Genomic DNA, 20746 nt, shown 5'->3' with positions numbered 1-20746 from the left:
GAAAGAACACAACACAAGCATGAAAATCATCACCTGAAAGGAAAGAGCTGTTGTATATAGTATTCTTAAAATGTTAGTTGTTCCCTTATTTCAATATACCCAATATTACCTGCTTAATCACAGATGCCCCCAAATAAGCAAAACCAAACTTACTGACAAGAATGATGCAAGTGGGTACTGAATTTGGGGAGGGAAAATGCATACAAAAATCATGCATCATTTGAGGATGACAGCTTTGGGTTTTATCCCCACACACCAGGCTGACTGAATGGGTGCTTGTATTTGTCTTCTTAACCATGAGTCCAACTAGAGCATGTATGCTAAAATATTTTGTTCTTTTAGGTAGCTAAACTCATTAACCATAATTGTTCAATCATAATTGAGAAACAAGGATAAAGTTCAGAGGGATTTCCCTCAAAATAGTCTGTCAAGATACAAAACAGAGGAAGTGAAAAAAGCAACAGTTGTACAAACTGTTTTATGTGATTAAAAAAAGGAAGAAATGGACCTATAAACACACACACACACATAGATCAGGATGCTCTAAAATACTAAAATTCGAGTTTTCCTCAAATAGAAAGAGAAACATACTTTGCACATCAGATCTATCTCAAAATAGAACTCAACAACTTTCAAAGTGATATTCTTAGACCAGTTTCTTCTCCGATTTCCTAGGCACAATTCAGCTAATCTTAGGCTTATTTCTCAGAGACTAATTTCATTATGAAATCCACAGTAAATGAGGATTCAAAGCAAAAATAAATTAAAAAGCCGTGCTGCAACTAGAAGACATTTAAAACCAGTACAGTTTATTATGTCCTACCATTTTCAATTCATTTGACCCTACTGAATATGTATAACCGCTCAACAAAGGGAAAAAGGATAGATTTGTATTTCATGACTAGTCATGCTGAAGAATACCACTTCCTCTAATTAGGGAACTGGATAATAAACATGTTATTTTAAAGTTTCATTCCCACACACCTGCTGGCCAGAAGGTGGTTTTGTACCATTAAACTTAATTTCTGACCGTTTTTGATGAGATGACATAAGAAGTTTCAATGAAGTCACCAATGCATGAGTTTTAGCTCACACTTGCAAAGTATTTAAAAATTTTATTTTATAAGAAATTTTGCCGACTCATTTTCTCTTAATAATCCCGTGGAGAAACTCAGCCTCAGAAAGGTGAAGATAACTGCCAAATCATCATTAAGTGTCAGAGATGGAATCCCAATTTCAGATCTTCTGATTTTAAGTCTAATATTCTCTATACTATATAAATAATTATTTTATAAAAAGGCTCACTCACAGGAGTCATTTATATATTTTCCCCATATTAAGAAGTTAGTATTGTCCTCTTTTAAGGACAAAGATTCTTTGAATAAGAGTAAGAATTACTACCTATATTTTGGAAGACTCACAGACATGAATAAGCAGGTTTGCATGCTATTTTAGAAGACAGCTTGTCTAAAGAGAATTCAGTTCTTAACATTTTATTTGTAAAGACAAAAAACTGCTTTAAGAAAGACTTGTTAATTCTTTTTCACTGGCAAATTTAATATTTCTACACTGTATGAAGTAATGGGAGTGGATTTTGTAACATTTGAAAATATTTCTAAATTGAGATATTCATAATGCCCCAATGGGCACTTTCTATCGACAAGTGCCTTCTGCAAGGAGGAAGTAATCATGTGACTTGCTTCATCCAAGGAAAAGTCATCTATAGTAAAGACCCAGACAATTCATTCTGATACTCGCCATTTCTCATAATTGGTGAGAAAAGAAAACTGCTTTCGAGCTAGTAACTTCAAACTGAATCGGATGTGCTTACCAGCTGCTGCAATTGGACCAGCAGTGGACTTGGGGAGCGGGTGTGTGTGTGGGAACAGGGAAGCACTCAGCTTCCCCAGAAACTCAGAATTCATTTCCAGAATAAAAAAGTGAAAGAGCTGAACAATGGTAACTTTTAATAATGTTTCCCCCAACTGCGGAGATGTGAACTGTCCTATAGATAGAAATTTAGGTTTGATTTCTTAATAGTTAAAAAAAAAAAAAGGCACTCATAAGGCTGTACGTAGCATTATGTATAACTGACAAGAGCTTTTGATAAACGTCAAGGTTATTTTTGAAAATACACATATGTACATGAACGTGTAGTTTTAATGCACTTATTTCTGAATGTGTACTTTTAATGTACTTATTCACAAATATGAGTCCAGAAAAATACCATTTAGGTCCAAAAAGATGCATTATAATTGACTCTTGAACAATGTAGACATTAGGTGTGGTGACCCTCTACATAGTTGAAAATCTGCATATCACTTACTGTGAACCCTTTTATAAACGTGGATATTTCATACCCACGGTTCTATGTCCACAGATTCAACCAACCTTGGACCCAACCAACCTCAGATCTAGTGTTGTATTACTTACTACTGAAAACATCCTCATGTCCAGTGGACCCATGTGGTTCAAACTTGCATTGTTCAAGGGTCAACTGTATTAGATATTGCTTTTTAGGCATTTCACTAATGCCTGTCAAGGCATACTTTATAAAGACTGTCATGTGCATGCTAAGTTGCTTCAGTCGTGTCCGACTCTTTACGACCCCATGGACTGTAGCCCATCAGGCTCTTGTGTCCATGGGACTCTTCAGGCAAGAATACTAGAGTGGTTTGTCACGCCCTTCTCCAAAAGACTGTCATAGATTACCTCAATTGATAACTTAGGTGTTAGCTAAAAAAATCTTTAGAAGTCTTCTAATTTTAAAGTTTATGTAACCATACAGTGAAGTCCAATTCTTAATATCTAAGACATTCACACACATACACAAATATTATTTAATTTTCTAAACTGAAATCTGATTTTATTTCACAGAAGGACAAAAACATTCTCCCAGTAAACATAAAAGACTTTTAAGTTTAAAAAGTCCAAGTTTAAAAAATATATTGTAAAAATTATCAGCAAACTTTTAAGTCACAGTGTTTTTAACCAACAACTTCTAAATCCTTAAAAAGAAATTCCCTATATATTTCTTTCATTATACTATTTAGACAATGTGTTTTAGAATTTATATTATAAAGACCTTACCTAAAGAATCAGTAAGTTCTTTGTCGTTTGTTAGATTCTTCTCTTGGGGAGTCTGCCAACATAACTTTGAGTCTGACTCCATTCAGGATCTTTCCATGTAAAGTTGTAATGGCATCATTAGCACTTAGTCTATCAGCATACTTGGCATACCCCACATTTTTTCCTGACACAAGGTAAACTTCAATCAGGTTACCGAAACGACTGAAAGTAAAAAAAAAAAAGAGAGAGATCAACTGAAACTGATAAGCATATATGCTCAGGTCTAAAAATTAGGATCCATTCTGGACTCCTTTTTCACTCCTTTCCCCACATCCAATCTCTAGTATGTGTCAATCTTTCTTGTTAAACATTTTCCTCTATTAGTTAATTTCTCTTCACTCCCACTCAGGTCTTTTTCCTCACTCTGAGCATCATTATCTTTTTCTTAGTTTATTCTAATACCTTCTTCAACAAAGGTCTGTATGGTCAAAGCTATGGTTTTTCCAGTGGTCATGTATGGATGTGAGAGTGGGACCATAAGGAAAGCTGAGCACCAAAGAATTGATGCTTTCGAATTGTGGTGCTGAAAAGACTCTTGAGAGTCCTTTGTACAGCAAGGAGATCAAACCAGTCCATCCTAAAGGAAATCAGTCCTGAATATTCATTGGAAGGACTGATGCTGAAGTGGAACTCCAATACTTTGCCCACCTGACGCGAAAAGCTGACTCACTGGAAAGACTTTGATGCTGGGAAAGACAGAAGGCAGGAGGAGAAGGGGACGACAGAGGATGAGATGGTTGGATGGCATCACCTACTCAGTGGACATGAGTATGAGTAAGCTCCAGGAGATGGTGAAGGACTGGGAAGCCTGGTGTGCGGCAGTCCGTGGGGTTGCAAAGATTCAGATTGGGCAACAGAACAAAAACAACAACAGATACCTTCTTCACTAGTTTCCCTGCATCCTGGGCTTATCCCTCTCCAACCCATTCTCTACCCTGTCTTCTGACTGATTTTTCTAAAAGACAAGTAGGATCGTTTCCTCCCACAAAGCCCCTCTGGTAGCTCTTTATGCCTCCAGAGGAAGGATAAACTCCCTAACGGCTTGTGGGCCCTTCTTGACTTGGGTCCTCGAACTCTCCCTGCTTCATCTTTCCTCAATCTCTTAAATCCTATATTCCCACAACCTCTTTTCATGTTCTCTCTGGAGGAATAACCACCTACATGCCCAAGTTTCTTCCTTGGCTAAATTATTTTTATCCTCCAAAGAATCCTTTCTTCTTTCAAGAAGCATTCTCTGACTTTCTATAGTGGTTGCCCTCCCATATATTTCATAGCTTGAACATTCCTTTTCACAACACTAACCTCTACAGGTTGTAATTTCCTATTCACTTCTCTGTCTCCTACATGTGATCAGTTCTAAGAGGACAAGAACTATTACGTCTTGTTTACATAATATTGATATAAAGTTTACACAATGTCTCTGGCACTTAGCAGGTACAGAAGAGAGGTTTCAAAAAAGAAATAGAATAAATTAGTTAAATAAAAATCAAAACACTTGAACCACATTGCTTATATTTTGTGAAACTCTTTAACAAGTTTTCTATCTATCTTTTAATTCACTAACACTGTTGTAAAGCAAATAGGAAAAGATCAAAAAGAAAATGTTAAGGTTAAAGAAGTTATACTGGAAACAAGTGTCTTCCCCCTTTTTAATACTTATTATATATAATAGCAAGCATTATAATCAAGTAATTTTTTACTCAATGTAATTATATTATCCTTAAGGATCCAGTAGCATGCTGACAAAATAGAAGATGCTTAATAAACACTGTTCAGTTGAATTATAACTGCAAAGGAAAAGGAAAAGAATTCTATAGGCCAGATCTAGACACATGTATTTTCTATCAAGAAACAAATGATTTGTTCGTTCTACGTATGCAATTTACAAAACAATACTATATGTTTTATGTCTTCAAAACAAAATAAAAGGAAATTCTGTGTGGAGACTTAAGCCATATGAATAACAAAGAAAAGGAGATAACTTTGTATTTTTAAAGGTGATACAAACCACAGACTTTTTTAAAACCACAGAACAAATCATCTCCCCGTGAGAGGTACTGGACACAGGAAGTTTCCAGACTGCAAGAATACTTAAATGTCTAGTTTAAATAAATTATATTATTTTAAAATATTTATTAAAATTAAAAAAAAATTGTTTTTGGCTGCTCTACACAGCATATGGGATCTTAGTTCCACACCAGGGATTGAGCCTGCATGCCTTGCATTACAGCTGCTGCTGCCGCCAAGTCGATTCAGTCATGTCCGACTCTGTGCGACCCCATAGGCGGCAGCCCACCAGGCTCCTCCGTCCCTGGGATTCTCCAGGCAAGAATACTGGAGTGGGTTGCCATTTCCTTCTCCAATGCATGAAAGTGAAAAGTGAAAGTGAAGTCGCTCAGTCATGCCTGACTCTTAGCGACCCCATGGACTTCAGCCTATGAGGCTCCTCTGTCCCTGGGATTTTCCAGGCAAGAGTACTCGAGTGGGTTGCCATTGCCTTCTCCACGCATTACAGCATCAGCGGACAACCAGGGAAGTCCTGGGATGACTCTCCACTTCCAATGAAGGTGTGGGGAAGTCCCTTGTTGGGGAACTAAGATCCTAAGTGCTGCGTAGCCAAAAAAATTTAAAAAGTTTTAAATAATAAAATAAAATAAAATGTAACTCTATGGAACTGAAATCTTACCAGAATATATCCTCTAGTACATCTAAAGGCAAAGGATGTGGATTAAACACGATAAAAAGTCTTTCCTTCACGGGAGTGTCAGGAGGAGCTTTTTTTTTGCATGATGGTAGTGCAACATCCGTCTGGATTTGAGGCAGCTGTGATCCAGAACTTCCTGCAAATTGCTGTTGAAGAATTAGGTTCAAAATGAGAAAAAGAAAAAACGGCACTTTGGGGATTTTATAATAAGTCAAGAGCTAAAAATAGACGTGTTATCATGGCACCTATGTGGTCTTTTACTATATCTCTGAACATTTTCTTACACAGGTAATAAACAGAGGCCACATTTATTTTATACCCTAATGGTGTACTGTAAGGTTAAATTCTTCACTTACCAGAAATTGCTGCTGACTTGGGTTATTCCACACAATTGATGCAAGCTGTGCAGCGACCATCTGCGTTGCCATTTTTCTAAGGAGACTGGAGATAAGAACAGGTAATTTATAGAAAACTAGAAATACTCAAGTCTCTCACAATAACTTGCTTCACGTAACTTCCTCACCTGAGAGGTAAATTGTTCTCTACTTTTATTCTCTCAGTCATGGCATGCACACCCGAAGTGTGGCTTTAGACTAATTCCTGGAATGGTACTTACTCTGTTGCATTACTCCCATCATCAATGAAGGAAACACCTATCCGATTCCCAGGAGGGTACTGAAATCCATGTAACTTGTATTTTGCATAAATAGCTGATGCTACATTAAAATACTGAACCACTCCATGACCTAGAACAAAGCAGAGAATATATGGGAATTAAAAAGAAAGCAGATTGAATACCTAGAGTCTGTGTTGTCACAAAGATAAAACAACATAGAAAGACACTAATATCACAACATTAATAATATATAATCAAATGTATCAGAAAACAAAATTATTTTTTACTGATACATGTGTTCAACAGTCATGTTCCTATAAAGCAAAATATGAACCAGATTTTCATAAAAACATGAATATGATATTAAAAATATATATATATCATTAGCTTAAGTTCTGTCCAAAGAATTTAAAGATACTAGCTTTTCTTGTATGACAGAGATACACCTTAAAAACCAACTAATTTTTCTTAACATTTCAATTCTATGAAATAAGCTTCAAAATTCTAAAATTTTTCGTATCATACTAAGTAGGAAATGAAATGAGAAGTGATATATAAAAGAATATACAGTCATCTTGGCTAGCTGAAATGATATAGAGAGAAAAAGTGATAAATGTATGAAAACCAAAAAGTAGGGAATAGAGGGTTTAGGATCAGACTCACACATTTCACATTCTTTTGAGGAGCTTTTTTGGGGGGATGAAGATAAACTGGGAGATTGGGATTGACATATAACACTGCTATATATAAAACAGATAGCTATTAAGGACCTACTGTATAGCACAGGGAACTCTACTCAGTACTCTATAGTGACCTATATGGGAAAAGAATCTAAAAAAAGGGTGGATATAGGTATATGTATAAGTGATTCACTTTACTGTACACCTGAAACTAACACAACATTATAAATCAACTGTACTCCAATAAAAATTTTTAAAAAGTGCCACTGGAGAAAAGCCATTTTAACAAACTACAGTACATTTACAAACAACAAAGACATTATCTTACCATAATTAGAATAAGGATCTCGTTGGACTTCACAGTATTCCAAGCCTGGTACTATATCAAAAATGCTGAAAAGCTGCTCTTCAGTAAAAGGAACTCTTGATACAACTGACAGGCGTTTGGAGATAGCTTCCTGGCCTCTGTTGTCATTCTTGTCAAAACTTGAAAATTCAGATTGTTGTTCTCCAACAATACAGAAAAAGCAAATCTTTACATTTCTATTCATTCAAAGATTCATTTAACATTTTAAGTACTAGAAAATAAAATGAACTGTCATTGAGTCGTCTGCATTGATCAAAGGCACTGTTTTCTGTAGTATGCTGGTCATCAGCACTATCAGGAGAGAGGATGAGAAAACAGACAACTCTCCCCATTTCCTCGCCTCTATTCAAAAATGTAAGCAGAAATGTGTAGTCTAATTTCACAGGAATATGCTTACTATGCAAAATTGCAAAATATAGCAAGTGTTTCACCTAAAAGCAAATTTATGCCAAATAAGAGTTACAGGTCTTACCATCATCATACATTTCCCCCCTTTTTTTAACTTTACTGTTGTCATTCCTCTTCTTTCTCTAACCCTAATTTTAAAGCATCAGTAATTTAGGGATAAAATTTTAGGATTCATACTGAGGGGATAGCTATGTATGTTTTCCATACTTCTTGATCAGCTACTTATAAGCAGCAACCCACCCTCACATAATGGCAGTGACATAGTGTAACACTTAGATAATGCAAAACTAGCCATAAAAAAACCTTAACTAGAAATAACTTAAATGTTAAATAATAAGGACATTAGGGACCATGACCAACTTTAAAAAACCCTATAAATTCTCTTATGTACTGTGTGAGATTTAGACTGCTGATAAAAGAAAATTAAAAAAACCCTCCAAATCAGACTGAATATTTACTACTTATACCATTAAAGTAAAGATAGCCTACTTACCAAATGAAAACATATTTACCCTAGGTTCATGTCCTAAAGTCTCCTGCCTCATATTACTGTAATAATCTTGTTCTGAGGATTCAGATGCTTTATTTTTAGGTTCAGCCAAGATTGCTCTATAACCTGAAAAAGACAATCTATGAATTTCAAACTTTATAGCAAATTTAACATACTTACAAATATACTCGACTGCTACTGCTTGATTTAGTTTTATAATTGTATAAAAAATCTATACCAACAACCATCTTCACCAGACCTACGTATTTTTTTGTTTTTTGAAAGACAGAAAAGAGTAAATGAGAAATAGCAAGAATCCCAAATTATGGGTCAATAGAGACATGAAAGATCACGATTCTATGCTATCCTTTCCAATCAATCAATCCATCCCTACTACAGATGACATCAATCATAGTCATTCATTACATTGATCAATCAATCCCTACTACAGATGACATCATCATTCATTCTCTCAGCCTTCTCAACATCAAAATCTAACAGTGCTTCTTCACACCCAACTGCCATCAAGATTCTTCCTTTGAAATGTACCTAGAGGATGCTACATTTTACTCCAATTTCCCTGCCTCTGTTTTAAAATTATATTTTCTTCAATTAATTACAACAATCCTTCAACTGATCCATTTGCCTCTGGGTTAAGAGCTTTAACTAGGTGTCCAAAAATGAGCTTGTGTGTATGTGCACTAGGGCGTATTTCAAAGGGAGAAGGTTCACAGCTTTCACCATATTATTTAGTGGCTCCAAAAAGGATAAAACCAGCCTCTTTGAATTCTTTCTCTGGAAATTCACTCTTGATACTGTGTTTAGATCAAAGATCCTGAAACAGTTTTTGCTATTTTTCTTCTCTTGAAGCAATCTTCAAGGGAAATTCTAATGTGGACTAAGCTTGAACTTTTCATAACCTCCCGTATATGGTCCAAATGTACCTAGATTACTTTCTCAATGGGAATAACAAGGTTTACTCAGATTGTTGCCTTCACACTATTAGGCAAAGATATTCATTTCTAGATATGTCACGTCTTACTGACATTGCTCTCATCATCTGCCCTGGCTCCTCTACACCAGGTGCAAAGTCTACTCCAGATGTATTTTCACGATGCACCGGTGCACTTACTTTTCACCACTGACAGGCAATATCACACACGTTTGAACACTTTTTCATTTGCCATATTTTCATTGAGACTACTCTAAATGACAAAATCTTTGCTAGGGATCTCAAAGTCTTAACTGAGGCCTCACTACTATGCCGAGTATAGTACTAGGTACTTGGGGTGACAGAAACTGATAAATAAGACATATACCATGCTTTCAAAGAGCTTAAAAAAATCCTATTACTCTTCAACTATTTTTTGCCTATTAGATCTTGGCTATCCAAGATAATTTATAGCTATAAATTTTAATTTATGGGTATTAAACTTATAGCTATAAATTCCTTAAATGTCAGGGATGCTATATAAATTCCAGTTGTATCCCTCTAATTATATTGATGAGTATACCATAGGTACTCAATTAATGCTGGCTGACTGATAAATTTAGAAGGATGTGAGAGAACATTTTGGTGTGTAACTTAGAATTATCTAAACGTTCTGATTAACAATAATTATTTCCAGTATGTATGTATTTTATAATATCCTGAAACCCACTAACTGAAATAAATATTCTACATCTCATTTCTAAAGCTCAATATAATCACAAGTATGACAACAAAGAATATTTTCCTTGGTCTCTAAAATTCTCATTCTTCAGAATGTACACCAGTAACAGTAATGCCACTCTAGCTTGAAATTAACCCAATGTGCATTTACTTTCCAAAGTTAGCAAACCTTAAAAATCCTATCTTTATTAATTATATGTTTATTAGTATACTTACTTCTATTTAGGGTTTAAGTCATACATGAACAAATACTACAGACTACTTGAATTTCTTTAAAATACAAAGAATAAATATATAAAAAAAAAACAAACAACCCAACCTGAAAGGGTTGGTCAATATTTTTAATACCTAAAATTCTAAAATAATTGAATAAACCCTAAAACCCTGTGGAAATACTAATGAAACGAGCATTTTCACTTAATGAGTTAATGCAGTTGCTCATATTTTTCAAGACAGTGCCTCAGTGAATGCTTAATAATAACCCCCAAATTATTTTCATCCTAAGACTATATATATTTAAATTACCATTGCTGAGATTAAATTAGCAGGTATGGCTATTAGCACAAACCACTATTAAGATAATCAGATTAGCACTTTTTCAAATAACAATGATAAATGAACACATCCTTACTTCGATCACAGTTTTCTATTGCTTGGGCAGCTTGTGATGGTTTTAAGTACCGAACATAGCCCAAGCCTTTACTTTCTCCAGTTACTTTATTCTTAATAATGCTGCAATACTCGATATCTCCAAACACCTATGAGAGTTAAAAGAAATGTTCTTAGAGGAGTTAAGATTAATAAACTGAACAGATTTCAGAACTAAATTAAAATTTGTTTATTGATCTTCTTGCTTGCTAAAAAAAGAAAATAGAATTTATAGCTATTTTTAATAATGGAATATGTATGTCACAAACTAATAAGGTGCTCGAAAAATAATCTTAATGATGATAAAAACCAAATAATAACATAACCAAAACAATGATGCTTTTTATTTACTGAACATTTGCTTTACATGTATCACTTTATTGTTACAACAGTCCTTCAAGGATATATATGTTACACTGCTTATTTCACAGACACTGGGCCTTAGAGAAATCAAATAATTAGCCGAAGTCATGGAGGTAGAGTAAGAATTTGTTCATGGTCTGGATAGCTTCAAAGCTTTACTCAATGATGGTTAAGCAGAGACTCTGGATTAGAATCTTCTTTATTCAAATCTTGGTTCAGCCACTTAAATACTGGACAGTTGAGTTGCCCTCTCTGGGTCCATCTCCTTACCTGGTAAATGGGACTAACAGCTGTACCTACCCAGAGGGTTGTTTTCAGGGTTAAAAGAACAAATATATCTAAAGTGCCTATACAGGGTCTGGGATATAGTCAACATTCAGTAAATATTAACTATAATTATTTATCTTCCTTTTAACATAAACATAAACAAATCATTATGTTTTCTTTTAAAGCAGTGCTTCTCAAAGTACATCTTTAAAATATACTGTTTCACTCAGAAAGTTAATACTCTATGTGAGAAATATGTGGTAAATGTTTACTTTTAAGGTTGGAAGAAATACAGGATATAAATTGTTTATTATTTATTTTATAGATACCAATTGTAACTTTACTATATGTAGATAAAAATGCTATGTGTTCACTCAGAAAAGGATAAAAGTTTGTAAGTATATAATGTATGAACTTTTTCCTTACTATTGGAGAAAATATGGAGTATATGTATTTAGTATTTGTTATTTTTGAAGTATTTTATTCAATCCTCATTTGGGTAGGACACAGGAAGTTTTAAATTACTTTTTATTACTTGTTTTCTTTCTTGCTTGTTGCCCACAAGTACTTGGGAAGGTACTGAAAAATAATAAAAAATTACAACTCAAAAGACAATTTTAAAATTGGTTTTGAAATAGTTTTTGTGAAAGTGTATCACTGCATATAAAATTTAATGGCTAAAAAGAGATTTTAAGTCGTCTCCAAATTTCACTGACTACAATCTAGCTAAAGTAGCTAAAGTGAGAGCTATAGGTAATTTTTTTTCTTTCAATATAACTCCTTCAAAGGCCTAATTTTAAAACATAAACTATAAAGCATAAGCCTTTCTGTGAATAAGTACAACATGTCACAATTTGCAATAAATGTGAGCTAGTACAGTTCATACACTCAGGCTTGCCTGATGTACCTCTGTGAGAGCCAATAGAGAGCAGTGTTAAGAGGGTGCTTTGAAATTTTCAAGACCAAGAGCAGATTCTAGATTTAGACAGCCTGGGCATGAATAACGGCCCCACTGCATAATTACATATGTGACCTTACTTAAAACTCTGAGCTTTACACTTCCATTTCCTGAATCTGTATTTTTGCTAAATGGGGAAGAAACACCATCATTAATATTTTCCAGGTTTTATATATTTTCAAAAAAAATTATTTTAGTTTTAACATTTAAAAACTAGATTGAAATAAGTGACTTAAAAAGTTATTTAATTCTCCACCACCAATCTAATGATCTAACTCAAACAACCTAAGATTTAGTAATTGTACAACCAATTTAAGATTGTAAATTATCACAAACATCAGCTATTAGAAGCACCTTAAATTTTTCCCGTAGATCTTCTTCTGTGTAGGACTTTGGTATCATAACAAATATTCTTGTAAGTTCTTCATCTTCAACATCTCGGTGACTTCCAGATGATCTGGACTGAGCAATGAAAACCTAAGAAACAAACAAAACCCAAAGAAAAATGCAGAAATATCAGTCAACTGTTTTTCTATTTCTTAAGAATACTTACCTTATTATTAGCTTAAGTTTCATGTTAGGTTAAATACAATGTGATAGGATCTCATCAAACAACACTGTAAAGCAAATTTTATTGCAGTGACCTTTTATGAGATAAGACTAATCATCACATTATGTTTTTTTCAAAATTTTTTTCCTTTTCTATTTAATCTGTCCACAATGCGGGAGACCTGAGTTCAATTTCTGGGTTGGGAAGATCTCCTAGAGAAGGGAATGGCAACCCTCTCCAGTATTTTTACCTAGAGAATTCGAATCATGGACAGAGGAGCCTGGTGAGCTACAGTTCACAGGATGGCAAAGAGTCGGACACGACTACATGACTGAGCGACTCCACACACATACACCGAGAGCAAGAGGCAGTGCACTGAAACAGCATGTGTACTCTGTTGAGTGTTGGGTGGTGTCAATAAATGTCAGTTATACAGCTGATTAATAGTGTTACTAAAATGTCACACATACTTCATTTCCTTTTCTATCAGAGACTGAGTGTAAAAATATGATTATGAATTTATCTTTTCTCCTTTTAGTTCTATTAATAATGCTTCATGTATTCTGAAGTTCTATTATTGGCTGCATAAACATTCGGAATTATTTTGTAGTTTTTGACTGGTATTTTTATGTTTAGGAAATTATTCTGTTAATACTCTTCCTGTTGAAGACCATTTTTGTCTGATACCATACCAGCTTTTCTTATCCTTTTACCAGCTTTTTCTATTCCTTTATTAAATACTTTCAACCACTTTGTATCTTTATACTTAAACTGCATCTCTTGTAAACAGCACTTAGTTTGACCTTTAAGGAAAAATCCTGACAATCCCTGAGTCAGTTTATGTTTAATATCGATATAGTTGGATTTAAGTCTAGATGGCCATGTTTTTGTTTGCTTTCTAATACTAATCCTTAAAAAGATAACCCAACTATATTCTGGATCATCTCAGTGACCACCTGAATGACTTATGTGAGCAAGAAAATGCACACAATGAACTGAGGCTCTATTTCTCTATTAGTAATTTAGTTCTACTGAAATATCATCTGTGACATTAGGTTATTATTTGGAGTGTAATTTGCTTTGTGGTATTGCTTTTAAAAATTTCTTTGGTTTTACATTATTCTAGAAGAATGTGTTAATTACGGTCATGAATTTGTTTGTAGAGCCACGAGCATAATGGCTACGTTTATTTTTCATAACTTGAAGAAATGTAATAGAATTAATGTAAATCACCATAATACAGGGCCCTTGAATTTTTTGTTTTCTTCTGTTTTTGAAGAGGGGCTGTATACCACTCAGTGGGGAAAACCTGAACCTATGAAATTCCAGGGTAGGAGGCAGTAACTAAAAAACCAAAGAATTTATAAATATTTTAGAAATCCTGAAAAAGAGGGTCATTATATTTGCTTGGAAAGCAGCTCTCCCAGAGGTGTAGAACCTTGCTTACAAGATATAGCTGGAGACATCCCTAGAGAGCATCAAATTCCATGTTATTCCTTCAATAAACATACCATGTGCCAAACACTGTATAAGGTATTAAGTATAGAGTACTAAATAACACAGAAATAGCCCACTAGAAAGTGAGTCCAGTGGATATATTAAGTAATGGATGGTATGTAGGGAAATACAAATAGGGAACCTTTAAGTATATGAGAAGACACTAGGAGAAAAAAAGTCTCAAGTACTCTTTGTGACTGGAGTTGCCATCAGATCACAAATTTCTAAATTTTAGAAGATTGGAGCATTTCAAATTCCTGATAGAGGAGACAATATCTAAGTAGATATGTATAATAATTAACCACCTACTTGATGATTTCTCCTAAGATTTTACTCTTTCACTTTCTAGGTTTTACCCTTTTCCTCAAGATAATATAGTTGATCGCTCACAGGATTCTCATTTGCACAATCCTTTCTGGCTGTAGGCCTGTTATCAAAATTCTTATCTTTTAGGACTTTTGAAACTTTGCAAAAGCAAAGTACACGAAGAAAACTGAGGCTGAATTAATTTAACTGGAAATATCGAAAAACAGAAAACCGCCCCCCCCCGCTACAATGCAGTGGAAGACGGTGGACGCTGTGAAGAGTGACCTTAGATTGTCCAGCTAAGCACTGTAGTCCAAAAACCCTCTGGCTGAAACTGAGTGTACAATATGACAAACAAAATTTAAACTTTATCTTTGGGAACCATTTAATTTCTCTGTGGCTAAAAGGGAAGGATACATTTTAGTGTTGAGACTTTTACTTCTCTTGTAGGAATTTAATCAAGGAAAGAGGGGGTCATTATGTTTCAAATTTGGGGCAGTGAGCAAAGTTTCCCAGGAGACCTCTGTGGTTATATTCAAAGTACAGAAATTCTCTCTGCTAAGATCACAATTGAAAGAAGATGAAAATTATCAACCTAGTGCAGGAGTCAACAAACTTCAACTTCCTGTTTTTCTATAGTCCATAGGCTAAGAACGGCTTTTACATTTTTTTGAGGGTTGTTAAAAAACAAAAAGAATGTATGACAGAGACTGTATGTGATTCACAAAGCCTAAAATATTTATTGACTCTTTATAGAAAGTTTGTCCCTTTGATTTTACATGCTGTGGCCTTACACCTAACTTCACTGATGATCTGTTTTGACTTATTTCAGACGGTTTAGAAGGTGGGAGGAGACAGAATGCCTATTGCCTAATGTGTTGTCGGCATTTCCCGGCTCCTCTGTTTTCTACTAAACCAAGTATGGGGAAGAGACTGTTGCTATGGACAAACATAAGACAACCCTCAAAATCACCCTTCCTGCCATGTGTCAATATATTAATTTTACAGATAAATTAGATGTGGAAACTAAATATAAATACCACCAAAATGAATTAGGAATATGCCAAGAAGCATTTAATAATAATACAATTTACACTATCATCACAATGATTTGGCTCGTTTTCCGTTTTTTTGTTTGGTTTTTTGATTTGGCTCTTTTTAAGGCAGTTTACTTTGGTTTGCTTTCAAAGAGAAGTGACAGTAACAAAACCTATGACATTAATATCTTCACAGAGGGGTTTATTTACAATAATTTGTAAAAAATTACAAATTTTTACATAAGTGTGATAAATAGGCAATAGCAGTAGTTTTAATTACCTGCACTTAAATATTATATACATGTATACTTTTGTTTGGTACTGGGAAAATGCCTAACTTCAGAGGGCCACAATTAAATCTACTTTTATCAAGTTGTTAAGCACCGATGTGGGGAAAAGTAGAGTTAACTACTTTTATACGTGGTAACCAAGACGTCTGAGAGAGGAGAGTAAGAAAAGTTCTCATAGCAGGTCGGGTCGGAGTTGAGAGCTGAATTAGTGACGGCGGGGGTGGGGGAAGGCCCAGCCACCGCAGCTCTGCAGCCCGAGTAGCCACAGATAACCTGGTCCGACCCGGAAGCGGGTGTTCTCTCCGCATCCCTTATCTCCCGCACCCTCTAGCAGATTTTCGCGCAGGGAGGTCCTAGGAAATCCTCTCTGCAACGTGGTCCTTCCCTTGCCTCGCCCCGGAATGCCAGGTGCTTTCCAGACCGCTCCAGCTAGCGAATGCACTGCCCTTACCGCACCCCGAAACCGCTCCCCTCCGCCCCCCACCCGGGACATCCCGTCCCGGGCACCCGCACCTTGATGGGCTTGGTGTCGCTGGGGGTGAGGCACTGGCCATGCATCTCCTCCATGGCCCTACAGGCCTGCGAGCTGCGGGCAAACTTGACGAAGGCGATGCCCTTGGACTCCTTGGTGTGCTTGTCGCGCACCACCCAGATGTCCTGGATTTCCCCAAAGGGCGAGAAGCGCTCCCTCAGCACCGACTCGGAAGTGTACTTGCTGATCACCAGGAAGATGCGGCTGTTGGGCGGCTCGTCCAGGTTGTCCACGCCCGGGCGGAAGCCTCCGCCGCTTGCACAGCTGCCCGCTTCGTCCATGGTGCTCCACCCGGGGCGGAATCCAGGCTCGCACCCCTTTACTCCTCCTGGCTCCAGCCGTGCTACAGCCACGACCGTCGCACCACACCCAGCCGTTGCCGGTCCGGGGTCCGTTTCCGGAAGACTGAAAAGTTTGGCTCCCGGCGCAGGCCGGACGCGCAGTGAGACGGCTTCCGGGGTGGGGGGTGGTGGGCAGCCTGCAGCGCGCCCTAGCGGCCCGGGGGAGCCCGCCGCAGTCCAGGCCCCCAATCCGGTGGAGCCAAGGCCCACACTTAAGGTGTGCGACCCTGGTTCCATGTTGCTAGAAGAGCCCTGTCTGGTGGAAGAGCTTTCCTGTTGCTGGCTCTACCCTTCCTCTACAGCCCATGGACTCTTCCACCAAACCTGCCATCTTGGTCGTAAGCTCACTAGAACAGCTCCATAGGACTAAGTTAAAACTGTTCAGCTTTACTGCTGATCATCCAACTCCAGTCTTATTGTTGAGAAGACTGAGATGAAGAATTGGGGCCAATCGCATAACAAAAGGCAACAGAAACATTAATACAAACAGTAGAGCCCTAACCAGAAAACAACTCCATCTTCGTGTATGCTAAATCGCTTCAGTCATGTCCTACTCTTTGCAACCCTATGGACTATATAGCCCACCGGGCTCCCCTGTCCATGGGATTCTCCAGGCAAGAATACTGGAGTGGATTACCATTTCCTACTCCAGGGGATCTTCAGGTCCCAGGGATCAAACCCACATCTTTTTTGTCTCTTGCATTGGCAGGCAGACTCTTTACTATTAGAACCACCTGGGATGTACTTGATTCCCACAAGCAACCATGGGTGGTTTGAGGGAAAAAAGAATGCAGCACGCTACTGTGGAGCTAGGAGAAATGTGAAAGTAAAGTGAAAGTGTTAGTCGCTCAGTCCTGTCAGACTCTTTGCTACCCTTCGGCTCCCCTGTCCATACAATTCTCCAGGCAAGAATACTGGAGTGGGTTGCCATTCTCTTCTCCAGGGGATCTTCCCGACCCAGGGTTCCAACAGGGATTTCCTGCATTGTAGAAAGATTCTTTATCCTCTGAGTCATCAGGGAAGCCCTAAGGTTCAGGTAAAATGGGAAATCTGTACTGACTTCTAAAGCTTGTTGTTAATGGAACTTGAAGACCTGTGTTGCTATGAATGAAAACATATAAATACTGTTTATTGTGTACCAGCCATAATCCAGGCTCTGCGTAAGGATCTGGACATACAATGGAGAAAAGGAAATACATGATGCTGGCTCTCAGAGAGCTTTTCTTTTCTACTGTGGAAGTCTTATAAGAAAATACATAGTGCAAACTAACACCAGATTGTGTTAAATGGTTTTGCCACTGAATTATATGAGCTTGGGCAAATTACTTCAAGTTTTCAACTTCAGTTTCCTCAACTGTAAAGCAGAAATAATATACCCTACTAAATAGCATAGTTGTCTAGCTTAATTAGGGCTTCCTAAGTGGTGCTAGTGGTAAAGAACCCACCTGCCTAATGCAGAAGACTTAAGAGATGCAGGTTTGATCCCTGAGTTGGGAGGATCCCCTGGAGGAGGGCATGGCAACCCACTTCAGTATTATTGCCTGAGAATCCCGTGTACAGAGGAGCCTGGTGGGCAATAGTCCATAGGGTCACAAAGAGTTGGACATGACTAAAGCAATTTAGCACATAAGCAAGCTTAATTAATTCATCCATTCTATTAGCTCAGAAATGTTTTTGATTGCTGTCTGTTGGGCACTGTGCTATAACTGAATGATATGTGTTAAATGATTCTCTCCTTACTTCATGAAATTAATAGATTGGGCTTCTCGAAATAGGATTATTTGAGATAAGATATATGGGGCTAATAGCGTAGTGATCAAATGAGATATGTGTACAATGCACGATAGAGATTTAATTTCTTATTCCATTTGTCTATGGTGTACAATCCTCCATTCTTAATATTGTATAGTTGTATGATGGCAACTGGGTTAGGGATTCTGGGTTCTCACTCAGGCTTTAGCACAAAATTGATACAGTTTCTCCTTGCATTACTTCCCACGTTTGCAAAATGAAGGATCTGTTTACATTGGAGCTTAACAAGTTAAGGAAATATCTTAACTTTCCACTTCTCTTTATCTTGCCCAGACCAGTCAAAGTGAATGAAAACAATGTCGTAATATAATAATTTTATTGATGTAAAGAAAGTCCAGTATTCTAGCAATACTATTTGAACACTAGTGCCATCTAGTGGAAAATGTATACTTTTTTTAAACAGCATTTTCTGGGAAATCTCTTCTTTGTAAAACAAGATTACTGATTGGTATCCTGAGAATTTTAGAGTAGTTAATTTTATTTTAGAACGAATGAAAGATTGGAGAGAACAAAGCCTGAATCAGAAATATTGGGTGATGCTGAGAAAGCAAAATTTCTTTACCATTTAATCATGTGAAATAATACCACATATTCAAGGAAAATAAGAAATTTACTTATATTATAAATTATAGTAAATAATTTTTTTACTTGTCTATTTTAAACAGATTTATTGCTATATAATTCAAATATATGATTCACCCATTTAAAGAATTAAGTTAATTGCTTTTTAGTATTCACAGAGTTGTGCAACCATCTCCACAGTTGTAGAACATTTTCATCACTCAGTAATGACAGATTTTTTTTTATGTTCAAATCATATAAAGTCACATTTGACCATGAATCACATGGAAGTAAAACAGTTGAAAATTCTGAGATTTGAAAGAATGATTACTAATTTGTCTTATATTAGAGAAAAGGTATGCTAGGCCATTGCAGATTAAGAGAAATAAAACATGTAGCCTACAATGCACAATTATTAGAATGATAGACACTGAATTTCACATGAAATTCAGATTTGCCTTGAAATTTTTAATAAGTTCTTACTAATCTTTTTTAAAAGTGATCATATTGATATTGTAACTTATTTTTGAAATGCAAGGATAAAATAATAAATTATTGTCATTGCTTTCCAAAATTTCTCTAAACTATGATCTAATTACAATAAGACTTATTGGTTATTGATATTAGTCTTTGTGTGCTAAGTTGCTTTAGTCATGTCCGATTCTTTTCGACCCTGTGGACTGTGGTAATGACCACATATTTATGAACAGGCTCCTCTGTTCATGGGATTCTTCAGGTAAGAATACTGGAATGTGTTGCCACGCTCTTCTCCATGGGATCTTCCCGACCCAGGAATTGAACCTGGGTCTCCTGCATTCCAGGCAGATTCTTTACTGTCTGGGATGCATAATTATATATAATTATAATTATACATTATATCTGATTAAGTAAAAATGTTTTGCCTTATTTGCAAATTTTTACTGGATTTTAAAATATTTTCACTGATATTTATTGGTGATCAATTAGTAACTTTCAGATTGTTCTGCATGAATATGGTCCAGAGTCTCCATTTTTCCCATCTATAAGTCTACAGGCTACTGATAATGTACACAAGTGCCTAACTTGGCATGTGGTATGCACTCAAGAAATGGTAGTCTCATTTTATTTCCTGAGTTTGGTTGTCTTTGAGTTTGAGATAATATGTAACACCAGATTTTTCTCTCTTTTTGATTCAATTTGATGACATACATCTTTTAAATATGTGGCTCACAGGACAGAACATATAGGTACCACTTAGTTTCATTCAACCATCTGTTAATTGTGGCTATTTAATTTGAAATTAATTAAAGTTAACTCTAAACTCATAAAAAATTCAGTTAGTCGCGTGAGTCACACTTAAAGTGCTCAAAGTTACTTGCAGCTAGTAGACGGGGTCCACGCTGAATATTTCCATCATAGTAGAAAGTTCTATTGGACAGCACTCCAGAGAATATGGGTAAATCTTGCACTTACCTAACACAAAATTTAATAAGCTAAATTATTTTAATATTTTTATTTCTCTGTTAATAGCCTTTACCA

General features: G+C 36.2%; 1 protein-coding gene across 3 annotated transcripts in view; it reads right to left on the bottom strand.

The window, feature by feature from the left end:
- RBM45 (RNA binding motif protein 45) overlaps positions 1–16921 on the bottom strand; it is a 36220-nt gene extending 19299 nt beyond the window's left edge. For all 3 annotated transcript variants that reach the window (XM_086360157.1, XM_086360164.1, XM_086360153.1), the window contains exons 1-9: positions 16496–16921; positions 12657–12779; positions 10698–10824; positions 8398–8520; positions 7458–7637; positions 6450–6579; positions 6190–6274; positions 5816–5979; positions 3091–3291 (exon numbers count right to left, since the gene is read on the bottom strand). In XM_086360157.1, the coding sequence (XP_086216283.1) occupies positions 3099–3291; positions 5816–5979; positions 6190–6274; positions 6450–6579; positions 7458–7637; positions 8398–8520; positions 10698–10824; positions 12657–12779; positions 16496–16795 (1425 nt within the window). In that variant the 5' untranslated portion in view covers positions 16796–16921 and the 3' untranslated portion in view covers positions 3091–3098. The remainder of the gene's footprint in view (positions 1–3090; positions 3292–5815; positions 5980–6189; positions 6275–6449; positions 6580–7457; positions 7638–8397; positions 8521–10697; positions 10825–12656; positions 12780–16495) is intronic.
- Between the last annotated feature and the right edge of the window lie 3825 nt (positions 16922–20746).

Source organism: Bos grunniens, chromosome 2 (assembly GCF_055505025.1).
Source record: "Bos grunniens cultivar Pamir isolate PY7600 chromosome 2, Bosgru_T2T1.0, whole genome shotgun sequence".
NCBI classification, from domain to species: Eukaryota; Metazoa; Chordata; class Mammalia; order Artiodactyla; family Bovidae; genus Bos; species Bos grunniens.
Note: the sequence above shows the minus strand (reverse complement) of the source record. Positions and strands in the feature narration are given on the sequence as shown.